The following is a 26016-nucleotide window of genomic DNA, read 5'->3' on the forward strand; positions in this document are numbered from 1 at the left end:
AGCAACATGTGCTGCTGTCCCGACATCATTTTCAGGGAAGTCAATGTTCTCCACATTATCAGAGTGTGGCTCGGTCCTACAGTTCAGAGCCGCCATTCAATGAAAAATTTAATGGACTATAAAACAAAGAGAATGCAACTAAAATCATAGATCAACCAGGATAACACGTGGTTTCAAAGTTACAGCATCATACTGCTAGTCTCATAAGTACTCAATGGAAGTTGTGCAATAGGCATTGCACAGAGGCCAAGAGACTTTTCCTTTACTTTATTATCCTGAGTGTGGACATAGACACAACTTTATAAAATTAATAGCAACACATTTAGTACAAAGATGCACAGCAATACACATTTCAGTTTAATTACACGATTCAGCACTGCATAAAAAGTACATTAAAAACATGGCATAAACATTGGCTTCTTATAACATAAACAGTGTCATAGAAATATACATTCGATATATGCATATCAGAACCTTCTCTGCTCTCTCTGCCCTCTCCAGTTGTTAAGGCTGTGACAGCTGCAGCCTCTGTCTTTATCACGTAATACTTTCTTTGCAACAGAATCTCATAAAATATTTACAAAATCTGGTAAGTACATAATTTGAGGAAAAAAACCCATCATGCATTTGTGATCATCAGTTTGTAAACAGTGAGTAGATACTGGCAACATGCAGGATGAACTTAAGTCATAAGTAAAATACACGGATTTTTTAAAAGCTAGCAAAACGGCCTACTGAATACACTCAGTGTCCAACATCTGTCCTGTGGTAGTGCTACAGCTGCCAGTATGCCTCATTCTTCTCTGGTTATGTCCTCTTTACTTCACCAAGGATAGTGGAGCATTAAATCTGCCTCCCAGATAACTGCTGATCAAAACTTTTAAACAGAACCCTTCCCCCTGGAGGGTTAAATAAATGCTGCTCTGTTGAGACTCAGTGTATGAGTCCATCACACATGAGCACAAAAGCAAACAGCTTTCATCTGATATGCTACCTGAAAAGGTACAAGAATAAAGAGGAATCAACCACTGATACAGTTCAGCTTAAAGAGGACTTCACACAAAGGAGTTGTATGTATCACATGGTATCAATCACAAGACACATACACATGCAAAAAGCAAAAGAAAAAAAATACATCCTGATAAGTTAATTTATTTTCCCCTAAACAGGCCAGTGTTTCACCTGCATTTTATCTGCACATTTTGGACATGCAAGGTACTCTACACATTATCATCACTGATCTGTGTGCTGGAAAGACTGAAGAAAGAAAGAGTATCACTTCAGATGGGTTTACACTGAAAACTGACCAAACATTCTTTAATCAGTGAAAACTTAGAGATGTCTTCAACGTTGGATTTTTTTTTCCACAACTAATTTTTGTCTACTGCTGACATATACTGTACAGTTTCGTTCTGTTTTGTTTGCCATTAACAAAAAGGAGGGGTTTCGTCAAGCTCTTGTATCTCATGTGGGCTCTCGTCTTCGGGGCGTCTCACTCTGGTGCTGGGTTAATGGGCGGTAGATTCCGCTGCTTAAAGTACTGGGTGACCTGCTGAGGCAGCTCAGCCAGAACTGACTTTGCAAGGGTTTCCTTGGGCGCCTGAGAGGAAGAGAAAAAAACAACACATTGCGTTTTAGATTGAATAAAGTGAAAGATTTAAAATGAGACATTTTCACTCTCGTATAGAAACCTTGGCCTTTTTAATACACTCACTGTGAAATTGTGTGTGGAGTGTGTTCAAAACAGTCGGCTTGTGCATTAGCCATTTACCCTGTCACTTACCAAGTGCAATATGTGTACAGCGTCCATATGAGTGAAGACAGAATTCTTAAATTAACCATAAATGCATAATAACTACTCTTACGTTTTATACTACTAAGTGTTGAGGTATTGTAGACAAGTTACCACTAAGCACATTAACTTGTTCACCAGTGTGTGACAATCGTGATGACAATGTAGGATCAAGTGAATAATGCCCCAGTCTCAAAGGCTTAGAGACCAGTCTATGACCATCTGACGACCACTGGTTGTGAGAGGATAAATGAATATTCCCTGAGTGACTGCAAGTGGTCGCTAGAGGTTGATGGCATTCGCTGGGAAAAATAACAATTTGATAAATAAAACTGAGCTAAACTGAATTCAGTGTGTCAATGATGTCATGTGGTAAAGCTCAGTATTTTAAAGCTAATGCTTTGACTGCTTTCACCTTACTTATAAATGTTTAATCCTTTTCCTTATTTCCTGTCATCTCTAAACAGGTACAGTGACAGATGCTCTTAAGTAAAAAGGTTGCTAAGTAATATCTTTATACCAAAAGCTGTACAGCAGCCTTCATAAAGCTCTAAACACTCTGTTTCATAGATTTTCTACTGTTAATATGGTCATCTCTGCCCAAACCCCTGAGGTACAGCTAATCAAACTGGGAAACAACACTACCTTAGTGGAGCCCAGGACCCATCATACTTAGCTTGAACCGAGCATCAAGTCCCATTTTAACTTGTTAAAAAAAACTGTTAACTTTCAAAGTAGCACTATACAACCCTAATGATAATAATTAGTACAAAAGAATCTACCCTCCCAGCACAGCTTATCAATCAGGTCACTCTAATTTCCACATTTCCTCTCTGTCTTAGGCTTCATTTCTCTCTCTTCCTCTCTGTTCAGTCAGTTGCTGTCTCTTAACCTCCCACCAACAATCTGGAATGAAGCCAGTAAACACTGTCTGTTCCTCCCACTACAGAGGAAATCAACTCGCCCACCATCAGCCCACACACACACACACACACACACACACACACACACACACACACACACACACACACACACACACACACACACACACAGACAAAAAATAAACACAAAAAAAGACGATGACAAAACCCAAAATGCCCTAATGAGCCCTCCTGTGCACAGCCTGAAAATGTGCACACACTAATTAACCAGTGTGCTGACCTGCAGCAAGCATGTATGAAGCCTCATTAAAATGAACACATTTCAGCCTTGTGTATTATGTGAAATCTGCAACATTATGAGAAGAAACTGAATTCTTTTTATGTAAACAGAAAGAATTTCGTGTTACATGTATTCGAGGGCAGCATCAGCCAATTTGGAGAATAAGAACATATCAGACTGGGTGTTTATACATATTTGTGTGTATCTACTGAAACCAATACTTACGTTGCGGAAATCCCTGAAAGGGACAAACTGCACAATATCCCGAACAGCCTCCTCTCCTGTGCTGGACCTCAAAACGCTGGCGTCCCCATCCAGGAACTCCATGGCGGCAAAGTCGGCATTGCCCACGCCAATGATGATGATGGACATGGGTAGCTTCGATGCCTGCACAATAGCGTCGCGCGTCTCATCCATATCGCTGATGACACCGTCTGTTATAATGAGCAGTGTAAAGTACTGCTGCAGAGGGGAAGAAGGATGGTGCGAGAAAAAATGAGAAGAATTAGCAAACAACAAAAAGTTATTTTTAGTTGAGCTCTTGAAGATGAATCTACAACTACAAAAAGACTTGAAACACAAATTCAGTAATGATCATTATGCTGTGAATAATGGTAAACAGAGTCGCATATTGCGGATGAAGAGGAAAAAGAGTGCTAGAAAAACAAAACAAAACAGATATTATTACGAGTGATGGTGAAGAAGAGTCAAATACAACGCAGAAATAAAGCCTTTCTGCATTTCATCAAGCTGAACTCCATCTGAACTCCATTTGTGCCAATGAAAAGAAAAAATCATGACAAAATAATGGAAGTGAAAGATAAATGGCTGGATTTATTGTAACTTAGTTTCGGCGTTAAAGTAAATTCAGATCACTTCAAGATTATTTCTATAGCATCACAAACACAGTTGCCTTAAGGCACTCCAAGATAAAGACTACCGTATTATTGAGACCCCAATAAGCAAACACCTGGCAACAGTGAAAAGAAAAAACTGAGTTCTAAAAGAGTAAGAAAACTACAAAACAAGAAAAAAGTAGTCAAACAGATGAGAACAAGACTTGTGGATGAGCATAAAATTATTTGCATTGTAGTTGCCTCCCAGGATGCTCCCAGGAGGCCTTCATGCTAACTTCTAGTCAACTTTAACAAAATTCATAATTCAAATGTTCACCCTCTATCAAAATATAGATATGAATGTAGCTGAGGACTCCTGGCTGACCAAAGGTGGGGGGTGGTGTTACGAGTCCAGCATGTATGGGTGCAAATGTGTCTTTGCTGACAGAAGAAAAACAATAAGGATGCAGCAAAACTCAGTGGACGACGTTTCCTCACTGAGCAGGATGCAGAATGTGTTTAAAAAGCTACATCTCCAATAGTTCTTTCTGTGTTCTGATGCAAATGTATTTAAAAAGAAGAAGAAGAAGCTAAGACTACATGCTTTAATGTGGGATTATTTTATAACAAAAAACCCAAATAAAACTGTCCAAATACATAACTGCTGGACTATATCTCTCTCTGGCACAAAATAGCATGCATCAATTCTGCATAATGAAATGCAAATGGTTGTCCTACGATAAGAACAGACAAGGTGACGATGCACACTGACTTTTCTTGGAAGAAAATCGCACTTCCACGTGACACGCAAACAGTCACACACGCGAGGACGACTCTGAAGCCTGTCTCTTTAATGTGCTAACAGCAGCGCTCATTAGAGAATCATTATCACACAGACAGACAGGGTCGCTCACACACTGAGGCACGCACAGACTGCGCTGGCCTGCAGCCTGGGTGTGTACGCGTGTCACTGGCAGGAGCGTGATCATACACACTCGCACAGTCTGCAGTCGCAGGTTCTCTCATTATCTGAGAAACAGAAACGCCAAGGCTGAGGAGTAGCTGATTTGTGAAGCCTACCCACTGACTTTCTCCAACACACACCAGTCTAACCAGTAACTCAGCGTGTAGCCTGTGCGCACGCACGCGCATTTGTGCTGCAGCTGTTACATCCTCATTGTCTGTTATTCCTTCCTAATTTCAACCCGTGTTTGAACTCGCTGTAATATAAGACAAGAAAAGGGTCTGCAATCATTTCCTTACAGAAACAAAAGGATTCTGGCGCACAACACACAGACGAGTACAAGCCTTTGTGTATTCTGCTCATGTATTTTTTCTCCACAGGGTGACAGGGTACAATTAGGGACAAAAAGCACCGTGGGAGCATAATGATACCCAGCCACTACACTCTCATCACATATAGGCAGTAGAAATGCCAGTGGATATGTACAGGAGAAGGACATGTATATGTTTAAAGTTTGTAGATCCCAAACTTCAGCGAGTGCTGCACATCTATATACTCATACCAATGACAACATCACGTGGAGCCTTATGCATGAGAACACTGTCTCTGCTCCGGTGCTTTTTGTTTGTTTTTGTACACTCTATAGTGTTTATAAAGCAGCAGAAGAGCAACGTGGCATAATTCTGTTTTTGACACAAAGATAAATATCATAAAAGGAAGTTACGATAAATCATAAGAATGTGTCGGCCCCGGTGTTCGAGGAACACTACCAAGAAACGCTGCCAAAATAGAACGTCTTTTTTGGATGTGTCATAGAGCCTTAGGGTTGCTCTTATTTTGGGTTTTAGGTGTTAGCTTCACTGACATATAATAAGCCACTGGAAGTACAGCATGTTGCAGTTCAGTCGTTTTTTTGCATGAAAGCCAATTCAGATCAGGCAAGCTCAGCTGAAATATGCTATTCATGACTTTTTCTGCTGCTAAAGGTGTTTGGGATGTATATGTGTCTCGAAAGTACCCAGCATTACAGTAGAACTGCTGCAAGCACAACTGCGCTTATGATAAGATCGCTCAGGCTATCTAAAATGAACTAAAAATAAAAGATAAATAAAATAAATAATAAATAAAATTTTATTTATATAGCACCTTTATAGACAGAAATCACAAAGTGCTGCACATAGGATAACAAATAATAAAAGGGTAAAACAGACAATATAAAACAGGCAGAAATTGAACCAAAAACAGTTTTAAAAAGGTGAGTTTTGAGTTGTTTTTTGAAAACAACTACCGAGTCCGGAAATGTAGGGAGATGCCAGTCCATGCAAGGCTCTAAATGTCAAGACCAGGATCTTAAAATGTACTCTAAATTCAACAGGAAGCCAGTATAGCTGAAATAGCAATGGTGTCACATGTGACTACTTGGAGGATTTTGTCAACAGTCTACCTGCAGCGTTTTGCACAACCTGCAGACGATCCAGAGAACCTTTGCTTAGACACATAAACAAAGAGCTACAATAGTCCAAGCGTGAGGAAATAAATGCATGTATAGCAATCTCCAGTTCAGGGCGAGATAAAATAGGGCTTAACTTAGCCACATTTCTTAAATGATAAAAACAAGACTGAACCAGAGATTTCACATGCCCATCCAATGTAAGAGTCGAGTCAAAAGTGACACCTAAATTCCTGATAGAGGATTTAACATACACAGAAAGAGGACCAAGGGCTTTCACTATCTGGGATACAAATCTGTCCGGAGCACATATGAGGACTTCAGTTTTCCCCTCGTTGAGTTGGAGGAAATTTACAGCCATCCAATGTTTGATACAATCTAAGCAGTCATTTAAAAGCTGAAGCTTAGATAAATCCTGGGGCTTAAAAGAGATGTACAACTGAATATCATCAGAATAACAGTGATAAGAGATGTCCTCAAAAGAGCCCATTAAATGCTGGAATGGGAGAAGATATATTAAGAACATTAAAGGCCCCAAAACCGAACCCTGAGGGACATCACAAGTAAGGGAGGTAGAAAATGACCTAAAATAGGGGACCACCACAGAAAAAGATCGGTTATGTAGATATGAGGAGAACCACTCCAAGGCAGTACCCGATACACCAACCCAATGTTTAAGCCTTTCGAGGAGGATGTGGTGGTCAACAGTGTCAAAAGCCGATAATCACAGACAAACTTTAAACAAGTCCATCCAGCAGCGACTGATTGAGTCCTACCCAGAACCGAGCCACTGGCACGAGAATGAAAAAACAAGAAGCCTCCCTGGTCAGTGTCTCAGCTGCAATGAGGTGTAAGATAGAAGAAGCTAGGACAGACGTCGTCACTCCAGTCTGCCACCTTCCTTCCTGACACGCTGATCTACATACCAGGAGACCGAGCCAACAGATGCACACACTTGTTAGCTCCGTCAGCCATCAGTGTAGATAAATTGTGAGTATCAACTTCCCTGACAGGCATTCCCTGTCGACTATTACTGGTTAGTAAATAAATATTAGTGTAATGTTTGCATTTCTCTGGTGTGAGATATGACATATGTATACATATGGCTACTAAATTGAATGAAGGGAAACTTACTAACTGCACGCCATAAAGGGCAGAGCACCATCGAACAGCAAAAGCAGAAAAATGACAAAAACTGAGATTGAATCAAAAAAGAGCCTAAATACCTGTGACACAGAATCACAATAAAACATAAGGTGAAAGAAGGCATCAGTCAGTCAACGCCCACAGACTCCCATGTTTGGCCTATATAGATAGTTTACAGACTTTCTAAGGTGAATGTTTATTTTTTTATAACTCAGTGTGTCCTTAAAAAATGTGAGGAAACTGGGTAAATGGAGGCCCAAATAAGAAGTGGCAGGCCTACAAACTATCTATGGCAGATTAACTGTATTTAAAAGTCATGTACAAGAAACAGGAAAAATCCAGTAAGCCAGATCTGACACAGTACCTGAGAGATTCATCTGGCCCTTCGACTAATCCGTCTACTGCTCATTAGGTTTAGAGGGCGATTAATAGGACCAGGTAGATTTGGGTTTTTTAACTCTCAAGATATTTCAGTGCAAACCAAATGAGTTTGTAATCACTAAAAGTAAATAAATAAATTCAACTTTTCCATAAAGTATGAAGCTATAAAATATCAAAGTGAATGAGCGCCTTCCAGCACAGTCCTAATTTGATTCTTGGCATCCAATCAGAAATGTCTCTTTTTTTACATTTACTTTTAAAAACTATCAAAATTAACTTTGATTTAACTTTAATTTCATCGGTGTCTTGGGCATAAAAACCTGCATATAAAGAATCGCTGATCAAATCTAAATTGTAAAATGAAGTTTTAAGAAGTTTTTGCTTTTTTTTGTTGAAGTAGAATTTTTATTGAGTAAAATAATTGTCTGTTTCCAGGAATATACAGTAACATAACGTGCTTCATCCTATGGTTCTGCTTACACTTTAGCTTTTATGTTTTAATCCACAACTACTACTAATCAGACTGCAATGGACTTGAATGGGAATAAAGAAAATACTCAAACAATTGATCAAAGAAATCACAACACATATACATATAACATGCAATCTGTTGGGTATATGGTCTCTCTGGATTAGCAGAGAATCACACAAGCAAAAATAATTTCCATCCCAAGTCAAAGGATTACCTAATACCTGGATCCTCTATTATAATCTTTCAAAATATGAATTAATTCACAGGTAGAGAGGGGACCTTTTGACACTCATGAATAATACAGACTTGATGTATTTTGTACTTTGCATGAACAACAACTGAAACTGACATTCTAATTTCAAGCATACAAATGCAAAACATGAACAAAAACCCACAAACATCACGCTAACATGAGATTCAAAATAATTCATTGAATAATTTCACATTAAATCAAAGTTTTATTTTATATTTTGATAATCCCTTGCAACGTTATCATAGGTTTGGAGACAAATGACTGGAGGGAGCTCTTTAGAGTGCTTGGGAAACGTTCAGTTTTAAAGAGAAAGAAAATTATTTAAATGGAATGTCACAAAAATTGCATTTATAAGTTTTTAAAATGGAAATGACAAGATTGAAATTTATACAATATTACATTTCATTATAATTAAAGACAAAAAAGGCAACCAGCCCCCTCAAAAAAAAGGTACAAACTCAAGCTAAAATAAGACTTCTAATGTCCTTAATCAAAATCAATTAAATTAGGTACCACTTCCATTAGAGGGAACCCTGCTTGACCTTTGCCTTCATTAAAAAAGCTTAACAATCAGAAAGAAATCGAATTAGGTTTCCGAGTAGCCTGAAATTTTCAGTCAGTGTTTAATTTCCCCAGACGACGACATGTATTGATTTAACTGTTTATGTGACCTTTCCTCTCTTTGTTCCTTAATTTCCTTTATAAACTAAACTGGGTAGCATCACAGAGAGTACATGTGTATTTCTGCAGCTGTTAAGGGCAGCACAGGTGTAGACATTCCCTCTGTGCTTTGGGCAATGTCAGCTCTAAGCTGTGCTAGCTGCACTAACTCAGGGTTTGTTCACATTTGAAGGAAAATGAAAACCTTTAATTGTCACACCTGAGCTGATTTTAACAGATTTGATCTCCTTCTGGTGTAGTTACACAATGCTATAAACACGACAGTGTTGGAATTTCCACGTTCTTGAGAATGCAAGGGTCTGCTTAGATCCAAGGGAAGTAAGGGCTCTGCGTGCCTGCCCATGTGGCAGCAATTTTTTCATGACAGGCACTACACGGGAACTGACTAACTGAATAGCCCCCAAGAAAAAGTAAAAAGTATAATAGAGCAGCAGCAGCGTCTGCGTCCACGTCCGCAAGCAAGTATAATCCTGGCCTCAGAAAATCATTGTCAACACTTCCTATTTCTTTTTCTGTCGTGAGCTGTCCTATGTTGTTGTCACTCTATGCAGCCACAGCTGTAGCGAAGTCGCTGTCCATCACTACAGATGCTCCCCTCTCAAGGTCGAGGCACATCGGTCCTTGTTGGATGACGTAAAACATCACTACCTGTGGTCCTGCATAGAAATGTCACTCCAGATCCCTAATGTAAAACTCTGGTATACCGTGAAATAGGGACAATACCTGGGACTAGCGGGCTAATTCAGCACTGTATGCGGTCCTTCATAAAGGGCTTGAATGATTCAATGTAGGAATCCAGTTTAGGAATTTATCTGCTGTGTGTGGTGGCTGAAAATTCAAATATAGAAAAGAGTAGTTTTTTTTTTTAGAATGATTTCTTTGTTTCCTTAGGTTGTGAGAGATACCATCCATCCAACCACTGTCTTCCACTTATCCCATTCAGGGTTGCAGGGGGGCTGGAGCCTATCTCAGCTACTATAGGTAACATAGATAACAACAGAAAAAAACAGCTGCAAGATATTGAGATATTCTAAAGCTAAATCTTTCAACATTTTTACTTTAGATTTTTAATGTAACACTCATACACTCCAGCTTTAAAATGTGCTGTCTTTACTTAAAGTAGAATTGGTAATAATAACGGATTGCATTTATATAGCGCTTTACAATTCCACTATTCTTTCACACACTGATGGAGGCGAGCTACAGTTGTAGCCACAGCTGCCCTGGCTACAACAGAAGCGAGGCTACCATATCGCGCCATCGTCCCTCTGGCCAACACCGGTAAGTGGCACGGTCACCCGTGGTTCAGGGGGGAGAGGCTATATACAACAAAATTGACATAAATGGTACTTCTGTTTTATAACTGTTGTATATAATGACAGCTGGGATAGGTGAAAGCATGCCTCTACCCCCCTCCCCTGTATAGAAAAAGGCCAGAAAAATAGACAATAGTGAGCAGCAGTTCTCTGGGCAAAAATGGCTTGTTTATGCCAGAGGTCTTTGAATGGCCAGACTATTAAGAGCTGATAGGAAGGCAGCGGGAACTTAAATAACCACGTGTTACAATGAAGTGCAGAAGAGCATCTCTGAATGCACAACACTGGAGACCAAAACAAGTGTCCCTCCTGTCAGCTAAGAGCAGGAAACTGAGGCTCACCAGAACTGAACAGACTCAGAATCCTGCATAAGCATTCGCTCCTCATGACGAAGGGGATATTTCCTTGGCACATTACGCAGAACCTCAGTATCAACTGTATGATAAACACCGCAGCATACCTCCATTCCTCGTCTTAATACAATGAGTTCACTGTAATCAGATGCCCTCCACCAGATCTCAACCCATTAGAGCCCCTCTGGGATGCTGAACAGGAGATTCAGATCATCAATGTGCAGCAGCTGCAAATTCAATCATGTCAATATGGACCAAAAGCTCTGAGGAATGTTTCCAGCACATTGTTAAATCTATGACTAGGAGAACTAAGGCCGTTCTGAAGGTAAAAGAGGATCCTGCCCGGTATAATAAGATGTAACTAAGTGAGCAGTGATATATATAAAGTTACCAAACTCAGTATGTATATGTAACCTACAGCCTTGATGGACAGGTGTGCCAAAAGAAGAGAGCGTTCTGACAGATTGCAGTGAAAGTCTGGTTGTGTTTAAGCTTGGATTTGCAGTGGTTACAGTTAGAATCAGCATCTGCGTTTGGGAATACACAAACTCCTCTCTGGCAACACAGTCAACCTCTCAAACAAGATAGAAAAGTCAAGCTGATTGTGGACTACAGCCTGCTTTTATATATAAATAGTTTTATCTGTGGAGTACAGTGTCTTGAGAGGTTTAACTAAAGAACAACTAAGAGTGTAAAAAGCAGGTAAATAGGTAAGTTGTAGCCACCCACCGCTGCTTTCTCCTGTTGAAGGGCCTGAGAAGCAAAACGTGCTACATGGTTGATGATTGGAGCAAAGTTTGTCGGACCGTAGAAACGAATGTGAGGGAGACACGCAGAGTAGGCCTGGGCAATGCCCTCCACACCTAAAGATGCAGAAAGGCAGAGAGAAACAATTTAGACTCAAATACACTTTAAATGTGAAGATGAGCTGGAAATAGTGAGGGCAGGAAAGAAACAGAGAGAAAAGCAAGAGGGAGAGAGGTTTGTAAAGTCCTGGGAGAGATGGGAAAAAGTTTATATAGAGTATTTCAAGGTCAAAATTGAAAACTAGACATAAGTCTAGACACAAGTCCTACATCATTAGTGCTTATTCATATATATATATATATATATATATATATATATATATATATATATATATATATATATATATATATATATATATATATATATATATATATATACACCCAGCACGCCCCTGCGGGCGGTTTATCCTTCGAGCTCGGGTCCTCTACCAGAGGCCTGGGAGCTTGAGGGTCCTGCGCAGTATCTTAGCTGTTCCCAGGACTGCGCTCTTCTGGACAGAGATCTCCGATGTTATTCCCGGGATCTGCTGGAGCCACTCGCCTAGCTTGGGAGTCACCGCACCTAGTGCTCCGATTACCACGGGGACCACCGTTACCTTCACCCTCCACATCCTCTCGAGCTCTTCTCTGAGCCCTTGGTATTTCTCCAGCTTCTCGTGTTCCTTCTTCCTGATATTGCTGTCATTCGGAACCGCTACATCGATCACTACGGCCGTCTTCTTCTGTTTGTCTACCACCACTATGTCCGGTTGGTTAGCCACCACCATTTTGTCCGTCTGTATCTGGAAGTCCCACAGGATCTTAGCTCGGTCATTCTCCACCACCCTTGGGGGCATCTCCCATTTTGACCTCGGCACTTCCAGGTTATACTCGGCACAGATGTTCCTGTACACTATGCCGGCCACTTGGTTATGGCGTTCCATGTATGCCTTGCCTGCTAGCATCTTGCACCCTGCTGTTATGTGCTGGATTGTCTCTGGGGCATCTTTACACAGCCTGCACCTGGGGTCTTGCCTGGTGTGATAGACCCCAGCCTCTATGGATCTTGTGCTCAGAGCTTGTTCTTGTGCTGCCATGATTAGTGCCTCTGTGCTGTCTTTCAGTCCAGCTTTGTCCAGCCACTGGTAGGATTTCTGGATATCAGCCACCTCCTCTATCTGCCGGTGGTACATACCGTGCAGGGGCCTGTCCTTCCATGATGGTTCCTCGTCTCCCTCCTCTTTCTTGGGTTTCTGCTGCCTGAGGTATTCACTGAGCACTCGGTCAGTTGGGGCCATCTTCCCAATGTATTCTTGGATGTTCCTTGTCTCATCCTGGACTGTGGTGCTGACACTCACCAGTCCCCGGCCCCCTTCCTTCCGCTTAGCGTACAGCCTCAGGGTGCTGGACTTGGGGTGAAACCCTCCATGCATGGTAAGGAGCTTTCTTGTCTTTATGTCAGTGGCTTCTATCTCCTCCTTTGGCCAGCCTATTACCCCAGCAGGGTACCTGATCACGGGCAGGGCGTACGTGTTGATGGCCCGGATCTTGTTCTTACCATTCAGCTGACTCCTCAGGACTTGCCTGACCCTCTGCAGGTACTTGGTGGTTGCAGCCTTTCTAGCGGCCTCTTCATGGTTCCCATTTGCCTGCGGGATCCCCAGGTACAAAATGGGAACCATGAAGAGGCCGCTAGAAAGAAGAGAAGAGCTCTCTGTGTATATATATATGTATGTGTATACACATATATATACATATATATATGTATGTATGTATATATATATATATATATATATATATATATATATATATGTATGTATGTATAATTCATATATTCATATATATATATATGAATATATGAATTATACATACATATAAAAACTTGTGTTCCCTTCACTCGCATCTTCATAAAGATATACACATTCAGAGAAAAACATGCCGCACAAATGTGCACTTATTCAAAACATTGCACACCGATAGTTGAGAACATAAAACCATTCTGTTATCAGGACAGCTGCATATTGCAGTTTCAAGAATAAAGTTTTGCATAACAGCTGAAGTCTTTTTTTCCCTTTGGCCTAGAATTTTTCATTTCAGAGTGCACTGGAGGCTGTATTGGCCCAGAAAATAAGCTAACCCTAAAAAGAAAAGGGCATTTGCAGAGGCAGTTTTTTTTTTTAAATAAACACAAGCTGAACTTCATGTTCTGACGCGGGCCTTTTTCAGCACAGGGGTGAGTATAAATGGAGTTATTTAACATAACCTCTTTGCCTCAGTCAGGCTAAAACGTGTGTTACACAATCACAATTTTTTTTTCTGGGTCTCACAGATGTGCTTTTAGCAGTTGGCACTCAATTGATTTGCAATTGTCAATAAATACGTTTGCATCCTACACATTTCAAACGTGTTAGCAGATGCAAGCTCAGTGTAGTAAAAGGAGAGCTTACTATGAGGTTATTACAGCGAGGTGCTGACAATTTATGAATCTTTTCAAGTCATCTTTGTGCGATGAAGGTGAGGGTATGCACTTACTCTTACTCAGAAACAAGGATCTGCAGCCATGCAAGCAGCTCTGTAAGGCTTTGCTCGGGTATGGTGCTTTATACTCAATAAACACACTCAAGTTGAAGTCCAGTGTTTAAAGCGTAAGTGTAGCCACGGCTAATAGTAAAAACTACTCTTTTTTATGTTATTTTTTTTGTTCAGAAGCCTGAGTGTTGTAACATTTAATCAATCTGTGTAAAGATTCCCAGAGTCAGAGTTGTTAGACACTGTTACTTTAATATTTAAATGTGAAGGAATGGACTGTTTTCACTGCTCTGAACTGTTTGGTGTCATAATGTGCATTAGCGTTCATACTTCTAATTTAGACGAGCATCCAAAGTAGCAAGTGTAGGTGATGTGTTAAGGAGTTATTTACTCAGCAAGGCACTTAGAGAGGAGTGCACCACCTGCTGTGGTCACATGATCTGGAGTTGGCATGTTTTTTTTTATTAGTGGTTTCTTTTAATCACACAGTGTTTTTTCTGCCATAACCTTAATTATATAGCTATCTGTAAATGACAGGTTTTACACCTATTAACTAGTTAGTGGCTTTATTTTTTGCATCCAAAAACATGACAACATCCTATAAGTGTAAACATATCAAAGTATGTTTTTATGGTATGGGTTTATGTTGAAAAATAACTAATATCATGTATGAAAGGCCAAAAATGTAAATGGGGTATCTAGACTTCTAGACTAGACAGAACTCAGATGGGGTAAATAAAAAAATGAATGAAAATGAGAACTATTTGTAAATACTTATAAGGTTGCCGCAAAGGTCTAGATGACATCATAACCTCCTGTGTGGTAACTCACCTGAACAGAAAGGGTTTGTTGGGTTAAAGTTGATGGCAAATTCATGTGACACCTGAGGAGAAAAGAAATGAATGAATCGAATGATAATCCTTCACTACGCTGTACAATATTGTTAAGAAATTGCGTCCATTTCTCCCACCTTCTCCCTCCCACCCTCTCTCCATCCCTCTGTGTGCTGCTCTCTCTTCTTTGTCCTTTTCATCAGCTCAGTGCCATGGCAACACAGATGGGTTGACAGTTGCGTAATCATGTGAATATGCATCTATAATGCTTATAGTTTTATTTGTGTGTCTCCCTGTGTGTCTGTGTGTAAAATAATACATCTCGGCTTTAACTGTAAGTCCGCTGATGACAACCCACCCTCCTCTCTCTTTGCCACATGCATATACATGTATCACCTACGTTTGTGTTTGGAACACACACACATACGCGCACAACAACAACAACAACAACACCATCAACACACACATACCTTCCAGTCTGGTGGGAGTTGGGCTCCAAATCCCAGAGCTGGAAACATTTTGTCACTGAGGAGGAAACCATGACAACAGATTGGAACATTAGTTAAACCTTCTTTTTTTTTTTTCCTTTTTTTTTGCATACAAATTCAAAAAGCTGGATTTAGATAGCAGGAAAAATCCTGTTACCTTGTTCACATAGAAACACATTCAAAGACATTTACAGAAAAGCAAGAAGAGAACTGGTGGTAAAATGATGCAGTGAGGAAAAATGTCTTCTCACAAAGAAAAACATTAAAGACAGGACAGGACAGAAAATCAGACATACTGATGTACAATTATTTACTGAAAGAGGAGGAATAGCAGTCAATAGATGCTATTGGTGTTTATACTGTCTTATTTTTAACACAAAATGTAAAAGAACAAATAGATGTTTGTGTGTTTAAAGTCCAAAAGCGATGCCCATGCTACAGCTCTGTGCAGTGGCGCTTGTGTAGATGATGGGATTAAGATGGGTATTAGGGAACTGATAAACCTGTTTAGTTCTTTCCACAAAGCCTCAACTGCTCGAAGCTCAAACTTCAAAACTGGAATATGTAAATGTCTTCGTCAAAATGCTCTGAAACCAATGCATCATTGTTGTTCTTTTAAGGACCCCAGTCACTCTCTTTGTGGTTCACAAGTTAATATGATTAGCATAGTCTGTATATAAACATGGCATAGTCTGAAAAGTCAATGTGCAGCTACTCTAAACTCTTATTTTTTTGATGAACCGCTGGGAGCAGAGTTTGAATGCTCCATGATAAAATGACATCACTGCTTACTTTAATTTTGACTTCGTAATGAGTTTGTGGTCTTAATCAGCAGTTTCAAGTTTTTCTTCAGTGCAACATGATAATTAGTTTATAAATTCTGGGGCTGTTTAGAGTAAAATATATGATAAAGCAGGGTATAATTTTGGGTAGGCCTGCCTTTTTATTGAGAGATTCCTATAAAGGCTCAACGCTTCAGCAAGGCAGTAAAAATATATAAAAATGAGGATACAGAGACTAAGTCCATCTTATCTGTACAGTTTATGGATCTCAGCAGTGAAACGATAAACCTTTACATCAACTAGCCTCACTCATCTCTTACTGCGACCTTTCTTTGCAAGAAACGTATGCAAAATGTAAATGTTTGCACTAAACTGACTAAAAACATTGCACCACCCCACAGGATTTGATTTAAATACTCACGTATCATAGTCCTGTATGATTTGTCCAACAGCTAAAATGGCAGCGAGGTACTCGTTGCTGCCCAGTGGGTTGATGTAGTGGAGGGAGGACGGTTCTCGGGGGTTCCCATTGGATGCCGTGAAGTCTATACCGACCTATTAAAATACAAAGAGGTGACAGATCACTAGTTATCACATTGCATTCGTTTCCAAATCATGTGCAGGGAGGAGGACAATGGTGGAGGGTCTGAAACTTCTGAGGAATGGCGATTACTTTGGCATTACTTTTATTTTTCTTTCATTAACGAACAAGAAGGAAATAGTGAAATGCAACATGTGTCCAGGACAGAATTACCTGCATCATACTGCTAACATAACATCAGCTCTTTGCAAGCACCTGCAGACAGCATGCACGCACACAGCTAGCCAGAGTGATGTTTTAGCTGTGTGAATGGCGAATCCCAACCCTGCAACCACTGGACAAAACCAGTGAACAGCAGCTAGGCTTGTAGCATTGTAGCCTTCATTTCCACCTGTACATGTTCCTAAAGTAAAATCACTGTGGTGTTCGTTTCGAAGTCTCTCTGGGCTGGATTTTAACTTTACTTTGTGTTGTTGGATTTGTGTTCAAACTTAAACACTAAAAGAAACATTGTGCGTGTTTCCTTATTAGACAGGAATTTGTGTTAGCGTGTGAGACTGTAACCCCAGGTTTATACAGCTAACTGATATTTATGTAATTTGTAATAGAGACGTGAAAGTACATTTGGAGCCTCGAGGATATGTACAGTGAATTCTAGTCAGTAAAACTGAAGGTAAATGCAGTTCCACAGTATATGTTTTGGGGTAAATAGAGACAAATAAAAATCACGCGATGACCCCGAAATCATATGGAGATTTTTTTTCTTTTAACACAGATTACCACAGGGTGACGTACAGGAGACACATATATGAGCACACACAGACACTTTCCACATGCAGCAAACACACACACACTGGAAAACACAAACGCAGGGAAGTGCAGCCAAACCCAATATGAGATTAAGAGTGACAGGCTTTTCCTCAGGCAGTGAATAGTGGTTTGTGTGCTGACAAGAACCCAACCCACAATCTCCGCCTCCCTCCTATCAGCTTAAACATAGTCTAAAACGATCTTCTTCTTCTGTCTTTCGTTTGGTGTATTATAAGACAACAATGTTCTAGTTCAGTAAGGACAAGGACCGAGAAAAGATATAACGGAGAAGGGAGCAAAGGTGGGGGGTGAGTGAGTACAAGGGAGAAAATTGGGAAAATGAGGTAAGGAGTGGTAGGGCAAGGAGAGGAAAGAGTTTAAAGAGCAACAGGAGAAGCAGGAGTGACGGGTACAGAAATGCAGGGTGACAGAATTAGGGTGCTGCTGTGTTTTGTATTGTGGGCATGTGACAACAACATACAGAATTGTGCAGAAGTTTTAGGCACAGATTTTTTCGTTCTTATCCATCGCACTCAAATCAGTGAGGCCTCTGATCATATTGGTTTCGTTCTGCAGCAGAAAAACAAGCCTAAACACCCACAAGCATTTGGTCTACTATCCATTTACGTTGTTTCTTTTCATTACTTTTTCTCAATTAGATGAAATCCACTAATTCAACTGTTTTTGAAAGCATCCTTCCTTTACTTTTAGCTGTTAAAATTGTTCCTCGGCACTCTGTGTAAAAACCGCACTTCAGGGTGTTAAGCGAACAAATACGTTTTATGAGGCCATTATCTGTAAACCCATAGCTAACACGGAAACCAAGCAACAGGACACAAGAACATCCATTCATCTTTTGGCTCAGAAACACACTTTTGCATCAGCAACATTACCGAGTGAAGGAGTTTCATTTCAGCAGAGTTGAGTCAGTCATTGGATTTGCTTCCAGAGGGAAAGTAAAATTTACCTGAAGCGTTATTATCTTCCAATTCTGACCGCTACACCTGAATTTTCACAGCTTCCTAATCCTCGTAGAGATTGCCCTGATTAAGCCTGAATTTAGCCTTGAACTGTTGCCCCTGGTTAATTTTAGAATAATTTCTTCCAGATGACACATATACTTTCAGATCAACCAATCGATGCCTCACCATACAAAAATCTGCCCCCAAAAGCTGGTGCCAGCTGGAATTTTAGCAGGTCAAATTTATTATTGAGATTTATTATTTATTATTGAAGCTGCAATATAAAACTGACTGTCACCGGAGAACAGTCAGACGAGAGCAGTCTCCACATAATACTGGCTTTCTCCTTCGTCTCCGAGAAGGAAAAAAAAAGATATTTTTTCTACTTCTTGCAAAATCATTATTAGAATTCTAAATAGGCAATTCAGCCTGGAGATCTGTTCATTATGAGTTACTCATTACAGCCATTCGAGTTATCTGCACTGTGTACAAATCTAAATAGTGCAGGTCCAGGCCATTACAAAAGACAGATTAAAACAAAGTGACAACCTCTGGGTCTGAAAATGAAGAGTGAACGGTGCCAAAAGCTGCAGTTCCTCTGAAGGCCACTTGAGGCTGCCCCCAGAACAGCACGTCCAAAAAGTGTGTGCTTCAGTTTTAGTAAGTGAAAGCTGAGTATTTTATTTTTCTGTGACTTGATGCTAAATAGGTGTCTGAGCATTGCAAACAGAGAGTATATATATGGATGCAGCTTGGCATTCATCTTTACATGTGATGTGTCTAAAATGTAGAAAAGAGAAGACAGTTGATCAGGTTAACGAAAAAATAAAAAAGAACGTGCTGGTGTCTCTTTCCCAGTCTCTCGTGTGTCTCGACAGTCAAACTCAGTAGGAGCTCTGAAGTCTCCCAGCAGGACTTCCAAGAAGCCTCATCTTCACTTCTCCCACATTCTCCTATAGGCCTCTAAACTGACACAATGTGTTGGTTTTTCACTCCTTTCATCAACACAATACACATATGGAAAAAGGAAAAAAATATTATATATTCTTTTGTCTTTAACAGTACATGTTTATTTTTTCATGCAAGTCTCACAAGACTACGATTTACTCATCATCAAAGTGGACTCTTTTGCATTCTTCTCAAATATATAATGTTTACTTGAGTCACACTTAATCCTTATAATTATGTTGCATGAGGGGCAGCATGGTGGTATAGTGATTAGCACTGTTGACTCACAGCAAAAGGAGTTGGCCGGGGCCTTTTTGTGTGAAGTAATGGTTTGCATAGGATTCCGCTCTAGCTTCCTCCCACAGTCTAAAGACATGCATGTTAGGTTAATTGGGGAGTGTAAATCGGCTGTGTGTGTGGATGTGAAAGCGTGTGGTTGTCTGTCTTACTAGATGTGAAAGTGGCAAGTTTCATGAATAATCTATGAGACATACAGCACGTGCAAAAATAAAGTTCTGCTTCTTTTTCATATGGATATAGCTGAGAATACAGGGAGTGCAGAATTATTAGGCAAATGAGTATTTTGTCCACATCATCCTCTTCATGCATGTTGTCTTACTCCAAGCTGTATAGGCTCGAAAGCCTACTACCAATTAAGCATATTAGGTGATGTGCATCTCTGTAATGAGAATGGGTGTGGTCTAATGACATCAACACCCTATATCAGGTGTGCATAATTGTTAGGCAACGTCCTTTCCTTTGGAAAAATGGGTCAAAAGAAGGACTTGACAGGCTCAGAAAAGTCAAAAATAGTGAGATATCTTGCAGAGGGATGCAGCAGTCTCAAAATTGCAAAGCTTCTGAAGCGTGATCATCGAACAATCAAGCGTTTCATTCAAAATAGTCAACAGGGTCGCAAGAAGCGTGTGGAAAAACCAAGGCGCAAAATAACTGCCCATGAACTGAGAAAAGTCAAGCGTGCAGCTGCCAAGATGCCACTTGCCACCAGTTTGGCCATATTTCAGAGCTGCAACATCACTGGAGTGCCCAAAAGCACAAGGTGTGCAATACTCAGAGACATGGCCAAGGTAAGAAAGGCTGAAAGACGACCACCACTGAACAAGACACACAAGCTGAAACGTCAAGACTGGGCCAAGAAATATCTCAAGACTGGTTTTTCTAAGGTTTTATGGACTGATGAAATGAGAGTGAGTCTTGATGGGCCAGATGGATGGGCCCGTGGCTGGATTGGTAAAGGGCAGAGAGCTCCAGTCCGACTCAGACGCCAGCAAGGTGGAGGTGGAGTACTGGTTTGGGCTGGTATCATCAAAGATGAGCTTGTGGGGCCTTTTTGGGTTGAGGATGGAGTCAAGCTCAACTCCCAGTCCTACTGCCAGTTTCTGGAAGACACCTTCTTCAAGCAGTGGTACAGGAAGAAGTCTGCATCCTTCAAGAAAAACATGATTTTCATGCAGGACAATGCTCCATCACACACGTCCAAGTACTCCACAGCGTGGCTGGCAAGAAAGGGTATAAAAGAAGAAAAACTAATGACATGGCCTCCTTGTTCACCTGATCTGAACCCCATTGAGAACCTGTGGTCCATCATCAAATGTGAGATTTACAAGGAGGGAAAACAGTACACCTCTCTGAACAGTGTCTGGGAGGCTGTGGTTGCTGCTGCACGCAATGTTGATGGTGAACAGATCAAAACACTGACAGAATCCATGGATGGCAGGCTTTTGAGTGTCCTTGCAAAGAAAGGTGGCTATATTGGTCGCTGATTTGTTTTTGTTTTTGAATGTCAGAAATGTATATTTGTGAATGTGGAGATGTTATATTGGTTTTACTGGTAAAAATAAATAATTGAAATGGGTATATATTTGTTTTTTGTTAAGTTGCCTAATAATTATGCACAGTAATAGTCACCTGCACACACAGATATCCCCCTAAAATAGCTAAAACTAAAAACAAACTAAAAACTACTTCCAAAAACATTCAGCTTTGATATTAATGAGTTTTTTGGGTTCATTGAGAACATGGTTGTTGTTCAAGAATAAAATTAGGGTTAAATACAACTTGCCTAATAATTCTGCACTCCCTGTATGTTCCTGAAGGTCTCGCAGCTTCAAAAAGCCTGGCTCAGGGCTGCCCAGGTCAAGTGTTTTAGAATCTCTCACTGCTGGTATCATAGCCAAGATCAGATTTCTGCTAACATATTAGTTTTTCTATTTGGTCTGCTTACGATTTGTGATAGCACGGATGACTGCATCACTGTGCAAAGCCTCTCCACATTTCTTAATGTTTTGCTAGGAAGATGGAAAACAGGTGGAGTACTTTATTGAAACATAAATTCATGTAAGTACATTATATAAGGGAAAATAGAGTTTGTACAATTCCAATGAGGTTCAAAGTCAACATTTTTTATGACCACCTTCATACTTCAACAAAGCCTGAACTCTTTCAAGCAAGCTTTCCTTTGGAATTTCTTTAAGTAGTTATCAGGAATAGTTCTCCAGGTTTCTTTAAGACATTCAAACCTCTTCTTTGGATCCTGGCTGCCTTTTGTTCAGTTCTCTGTTACTATGAACCCTCAAGGCTTCAGCAATGTTGTTTTGCCTGGGAGGCCAATCCATGACTGACCATTGTGTGTTTTTCTATCCAAGTATGCTTTTACTGAATTATCAGAGTATTTGGGATCATTGTCATGCTAAAGAATGAAGCTGTTCCCATTCAGATGCCATCTCAATGCTATTGCATGGCAGATCAAAATATGACGGTACTTTTCTGCACTCATAATTCCACTGATTTTCAGTTCAGTTCATGTGTAATTTGGCGTACATCAGCCTTTTGTCCACTTTCCCCTTCATTAAGAATGACTTCAACAAAAAGAAGACGTACCAATTGAAGGGCCAGATGGATCTTAAGTCTTGTGGGACTTTTTTATTCATATTTCTTAAGGACATGACTTAAATACACTGTTGATCTGCTGTAGATATTTTCTTTTTCCAAGATACACCAAGGTTTCAGCTAATAGCTCAGGGAATCACCTTGTTGGTGGAAAACGACTATTTTATGCCTATGAAACTGTTATTTTTGGCATTTTTGTAAGTAAAGAAATGGGAGAAAAGTGCTAGTAACAAAACATTTTCTGTTATGTGAGTTACGTACTTTGAAAGACCTTCAGAAAATCTATTAAATAAATTACAGAATAGCTCATTGGAAGCAAAGAAATAACAAAATTAGAGGCAGCCTAAGACTTAAGCACAGTACTGCAGGTACACCACTAAGCAGAAAAAGAAAAGGTTTATTGTATAGTAGGCTTTTTGTTTCCCTCATGTAGTACATATTTTCCCCCTCTGGTGTCATTTATTTTGTCTTACTATGAAGCTGAAAATATATACGCCAAATTGATGGCATAAGATCATCCCTAAACTGTTACAGCATCTTTCCTCCAGTGGCCTCTCCCGTGACAGATGCTATTAGTTTGATGGCTGTGTATTTGATGACAGTAGGAGATGACACCATTCTGTTTCCAACTTATTCCTCGCCTCAAGCTATTGGTAATTGCAAACACACAAGCAGACTAAACACACCATGACAAACACACAGTTTTAACAAGCAAGTACAAGAATTAAAATGATCATGGGGTGACGGAGGAGCATTTCATTACTGGATATTTTAGCGCAGCAATGTGGCAGAAAACGTCTGTGACCGCATTACATAGATGGATTCGACTACTGCCAAATTACTGTCAAATAACAGACATGCTGACAATCACGCTGGAGTTTTCTCAGCTGCACCCTGTCGAGTACTGATGAGCCAGTTCTCGTGCCAGAACCTCTCAGGCTCATTTGCAGTTAAACAGTCACATAGATGGATGGAGGGATGGATGAATGTGTTAGAGCCTGTGTGAACATCTTCTGGAGTTGTTCTCTGTCTCACTCTGAGGCGATAAAGAGACAGTGACAAGCAGAAGCTGCAGCCCACTGTGGGAAAGCCTGCTCTTGGTTCATATTTGTCTTGTTGGTTGTGGTTGTATATTTTTGCTTTTGTGAGGTACACAGGAGCCACTGGATGCTTTTTAAAGAAAACAATAAAAATCACAGCAGTGCCAAGTATCTAATGATGAATGACTCAGTGCTTGTAGGCAAACTGCTATGATATGTACAACAATGTGGGGTTTTTTAAAACTACTTTTTGTGTCTTTAGTGGAGTGAATCAATTACAATCAATTACCACTTGCCCGTAACTTGGTAGCTGACACATAGACAGCATATAAAAGAAAGGTTTAACCACTGTGATGTCACACATTGGTTTGTGAAGACTGTGAATTAAGCATTTTGGCCATCACCATTATCACAGTCAGTTTATGAGCAAAGGTTGTAACTGAATGAGAAGTTAAGGAATCCTGCACGCTCATACGGCAGTGACTTGGCCACAAAGTAGGTCTGCCTGAAGCACAACTTGTGTTATCTATTTCGCTTTATTTTTCCTTTATTTTAGAATAATTTTGAAAATAAATATCAAATTGCATTCAACAAGAAAGTGATTTCTATACAATCTGACTTTTTTCTACCAGGAGTCATCTTGTGCTGACAAGATGGCAACAAGAAGCGCAGCTAGAAGTGGCAGAGTTGAAAATGTTAAGATTTTCTCTGAGAGTGACCAGGATGGACAGGATTAGGAATGAGTATATCAGAGGGACAGCTCGGGTTGAGCGATTTGGAGTCAAAGCAGGAGAGGCAAGGCTGAAATGCTTTGGACACGTGCCGAGGAGGGATAGTGGATGTACTGGACAAAGGATGATGAAGCCGAAGCTGCCAGGCAGGAGGAAAAGATAAAGACCAAAGAAGATTCATGGATGTGTGAAGGAGCACATGCAGATGGCTTGAGTAACACAAAAGGATGCAAGGCACCGTGGCAACCTCTAAATGTGTGTGTGTGTGTGTGGTGGTGGGGGGGGAGAAACGACGACACCCCTGCAGCACAGCACAAAGACCCAAAAGCTATGTCAGTCTTTTATAAACAGTATTTTCGAGTTATCTTTCCTATCAAGCTGCCGACTTTACTGACATTTTAGTGTCCACATTGCTGCTAGTCACACACACTGTTTGTGTTTCTTATATGTCATGATTTGTTCACCAGTTCTGTTCTATTTTGTTTTTATCGACACACTAATTATTCCACCTCGGCAGAGACTAAAAACTTTGAAATAAAATTACATGCTATCCACGCTGATGCTTTTTTAGATAAACAAAATAAAAGCATGGATAAAAAAAGAGGAGAGGAAAAAAAATGACTAGCTCTAAAGACATAATCGCCCTTTTACATGTGAAATGTGATGCAACTGCAGGAAATCACTTTCACTGACTTTGGACTAGCCCAAAAAAGGTATAGTAGAACAGATTGTAGCATCCGACTTTCTCTTTGATTCGGTGTCATTCTGCAGCAGCACAGCAGCTGTTATTAACATGACATTCTGTTCATTTTTTCAGCCGAGGTAGTCACGATAAGAAAATGATGAAAATATATTTGTGAGAATAACTATGTTGTAAATTCTGTAAATTCTGAAAGGCAGAATGTGTAACTGAATGGAGGTTGACTCCTTCCATCGTCTACGTCTCTCTATCATTTTTTTTTTTAAATTTTGAAATGTTTGATCAAAAGGGGTTATGAGTCACCTGTCAAAATAAAATGAGTTTAAATGAATTCACGAGACAATTTCAGCTTAAGAGATGTGAACCAGTTAAAAATAATCAAAAATAGATCCACTGCAAAAAGATAACCGTGATAAGAGGATTTAAATTTGGGAGCCTACTTACTTGAGTCGAGTAATCATCGTTATTATTGCTGGCAATCTGAATATCAGCAGGGAAAGGAAAGTGGCGATCGATCATCTTTATTTTAATCATCACAGTAGATTTGATTGCTACACTTGCATTTAACAACATAAAGCTGACAAAATCTTGAAAAGAGAAGCTGCGTAAGATGCTGTTGGCATTAGGATTTGTGAAAAGTTTGAATCCAAAAGAAAAATGAGTAAACTGTATTTTTTAAATTACGTTTACTAAGAGTAATTCCACTAATGCTGCTTTAGTTAGTTTAGTGGGGCGACTAAACTAACTAAGTGGTTGGGAAGCGTATCTGTAACCGGAAGGTCACTGGTTCGATCCCTGGGCTCTCTGTCCTGGTCGTTGTGTCCTTGGGCAAGACACTTTACCCTACTGGTGTTGGCCAGAGGGGCCGATGGCACGATATGGCAGCCTCGCTTCTGTCAGTCTGCCCCAGGGCAGCTGTGGCTACAATCGTAGCTTGCCTCCACCAGTGTATGAATGTGAGAGTGAATGAATAGTGGCATTGTAAAGCGCTTTGGGTGCCTTGAAAAGCACTATATAAATCCAATCCATTATTATTAGTTCCGATGAACATTAATGTCTCAATCGTGTTTTTCCCTTCTAAGAAAAAAAAGACAAGTGATTGACCAGAACAAACAATCAGATCTCCATAAAAGGTAAAGAAACAACAAGCAA

At 40.1% G+C, this 26016-nt stretch overlaps 1 protein-coding gene across 1 annotated transcript in view; it reads right to left on the reverse strand.

Moving 5' to 3' along the window:
• Nucleotides 1-252: 252 nt before the first annotated feature.
• cpne2 (copine II) overlaps nt 253-26016 on the reverse strand; it is a 54442-nt gene continuing 28678 nt past the window's right edge. The window contains exons 11-16 of the mRNA XM_026172976.2: nt 16644-16777; nt 15423-15477; nt 14951-15002; nt 11535-11668; nt 3179-3415; nt 253-1600 (exon numbers count right to left, since the gene is read on the reverse strand). Coding sequence (XP_026028761.1) covers nt 1493-1600; nt 3179-3415; nt 11535-11668; nt 14951-15002; nt 15423-15477; nt 16644-16777 — 720 coding nt within the window. The 3' untranslated portion in view covers nt 253-1492. The remainder of the gene's footprint in view (nt 1601-3178; nt 3416-11534; nt 11669-14950; nt 15003-15422; nt 15478-16643; nt 16778-26016) is intronic.

Source organism: Astatotilapia calliptera, chromosome 7, assembly GCF_964374335.1.
Source record: "Astatotilapia calliptera chromosome 7, fAstCal68.1, whole genome shotgun sequence".
NCBI lineage: Eukaryota > Metazoa > Chordata > Actinopteri > Cichliformes > Cichlidae > Astatotilapia > Astatotilapia calliptera.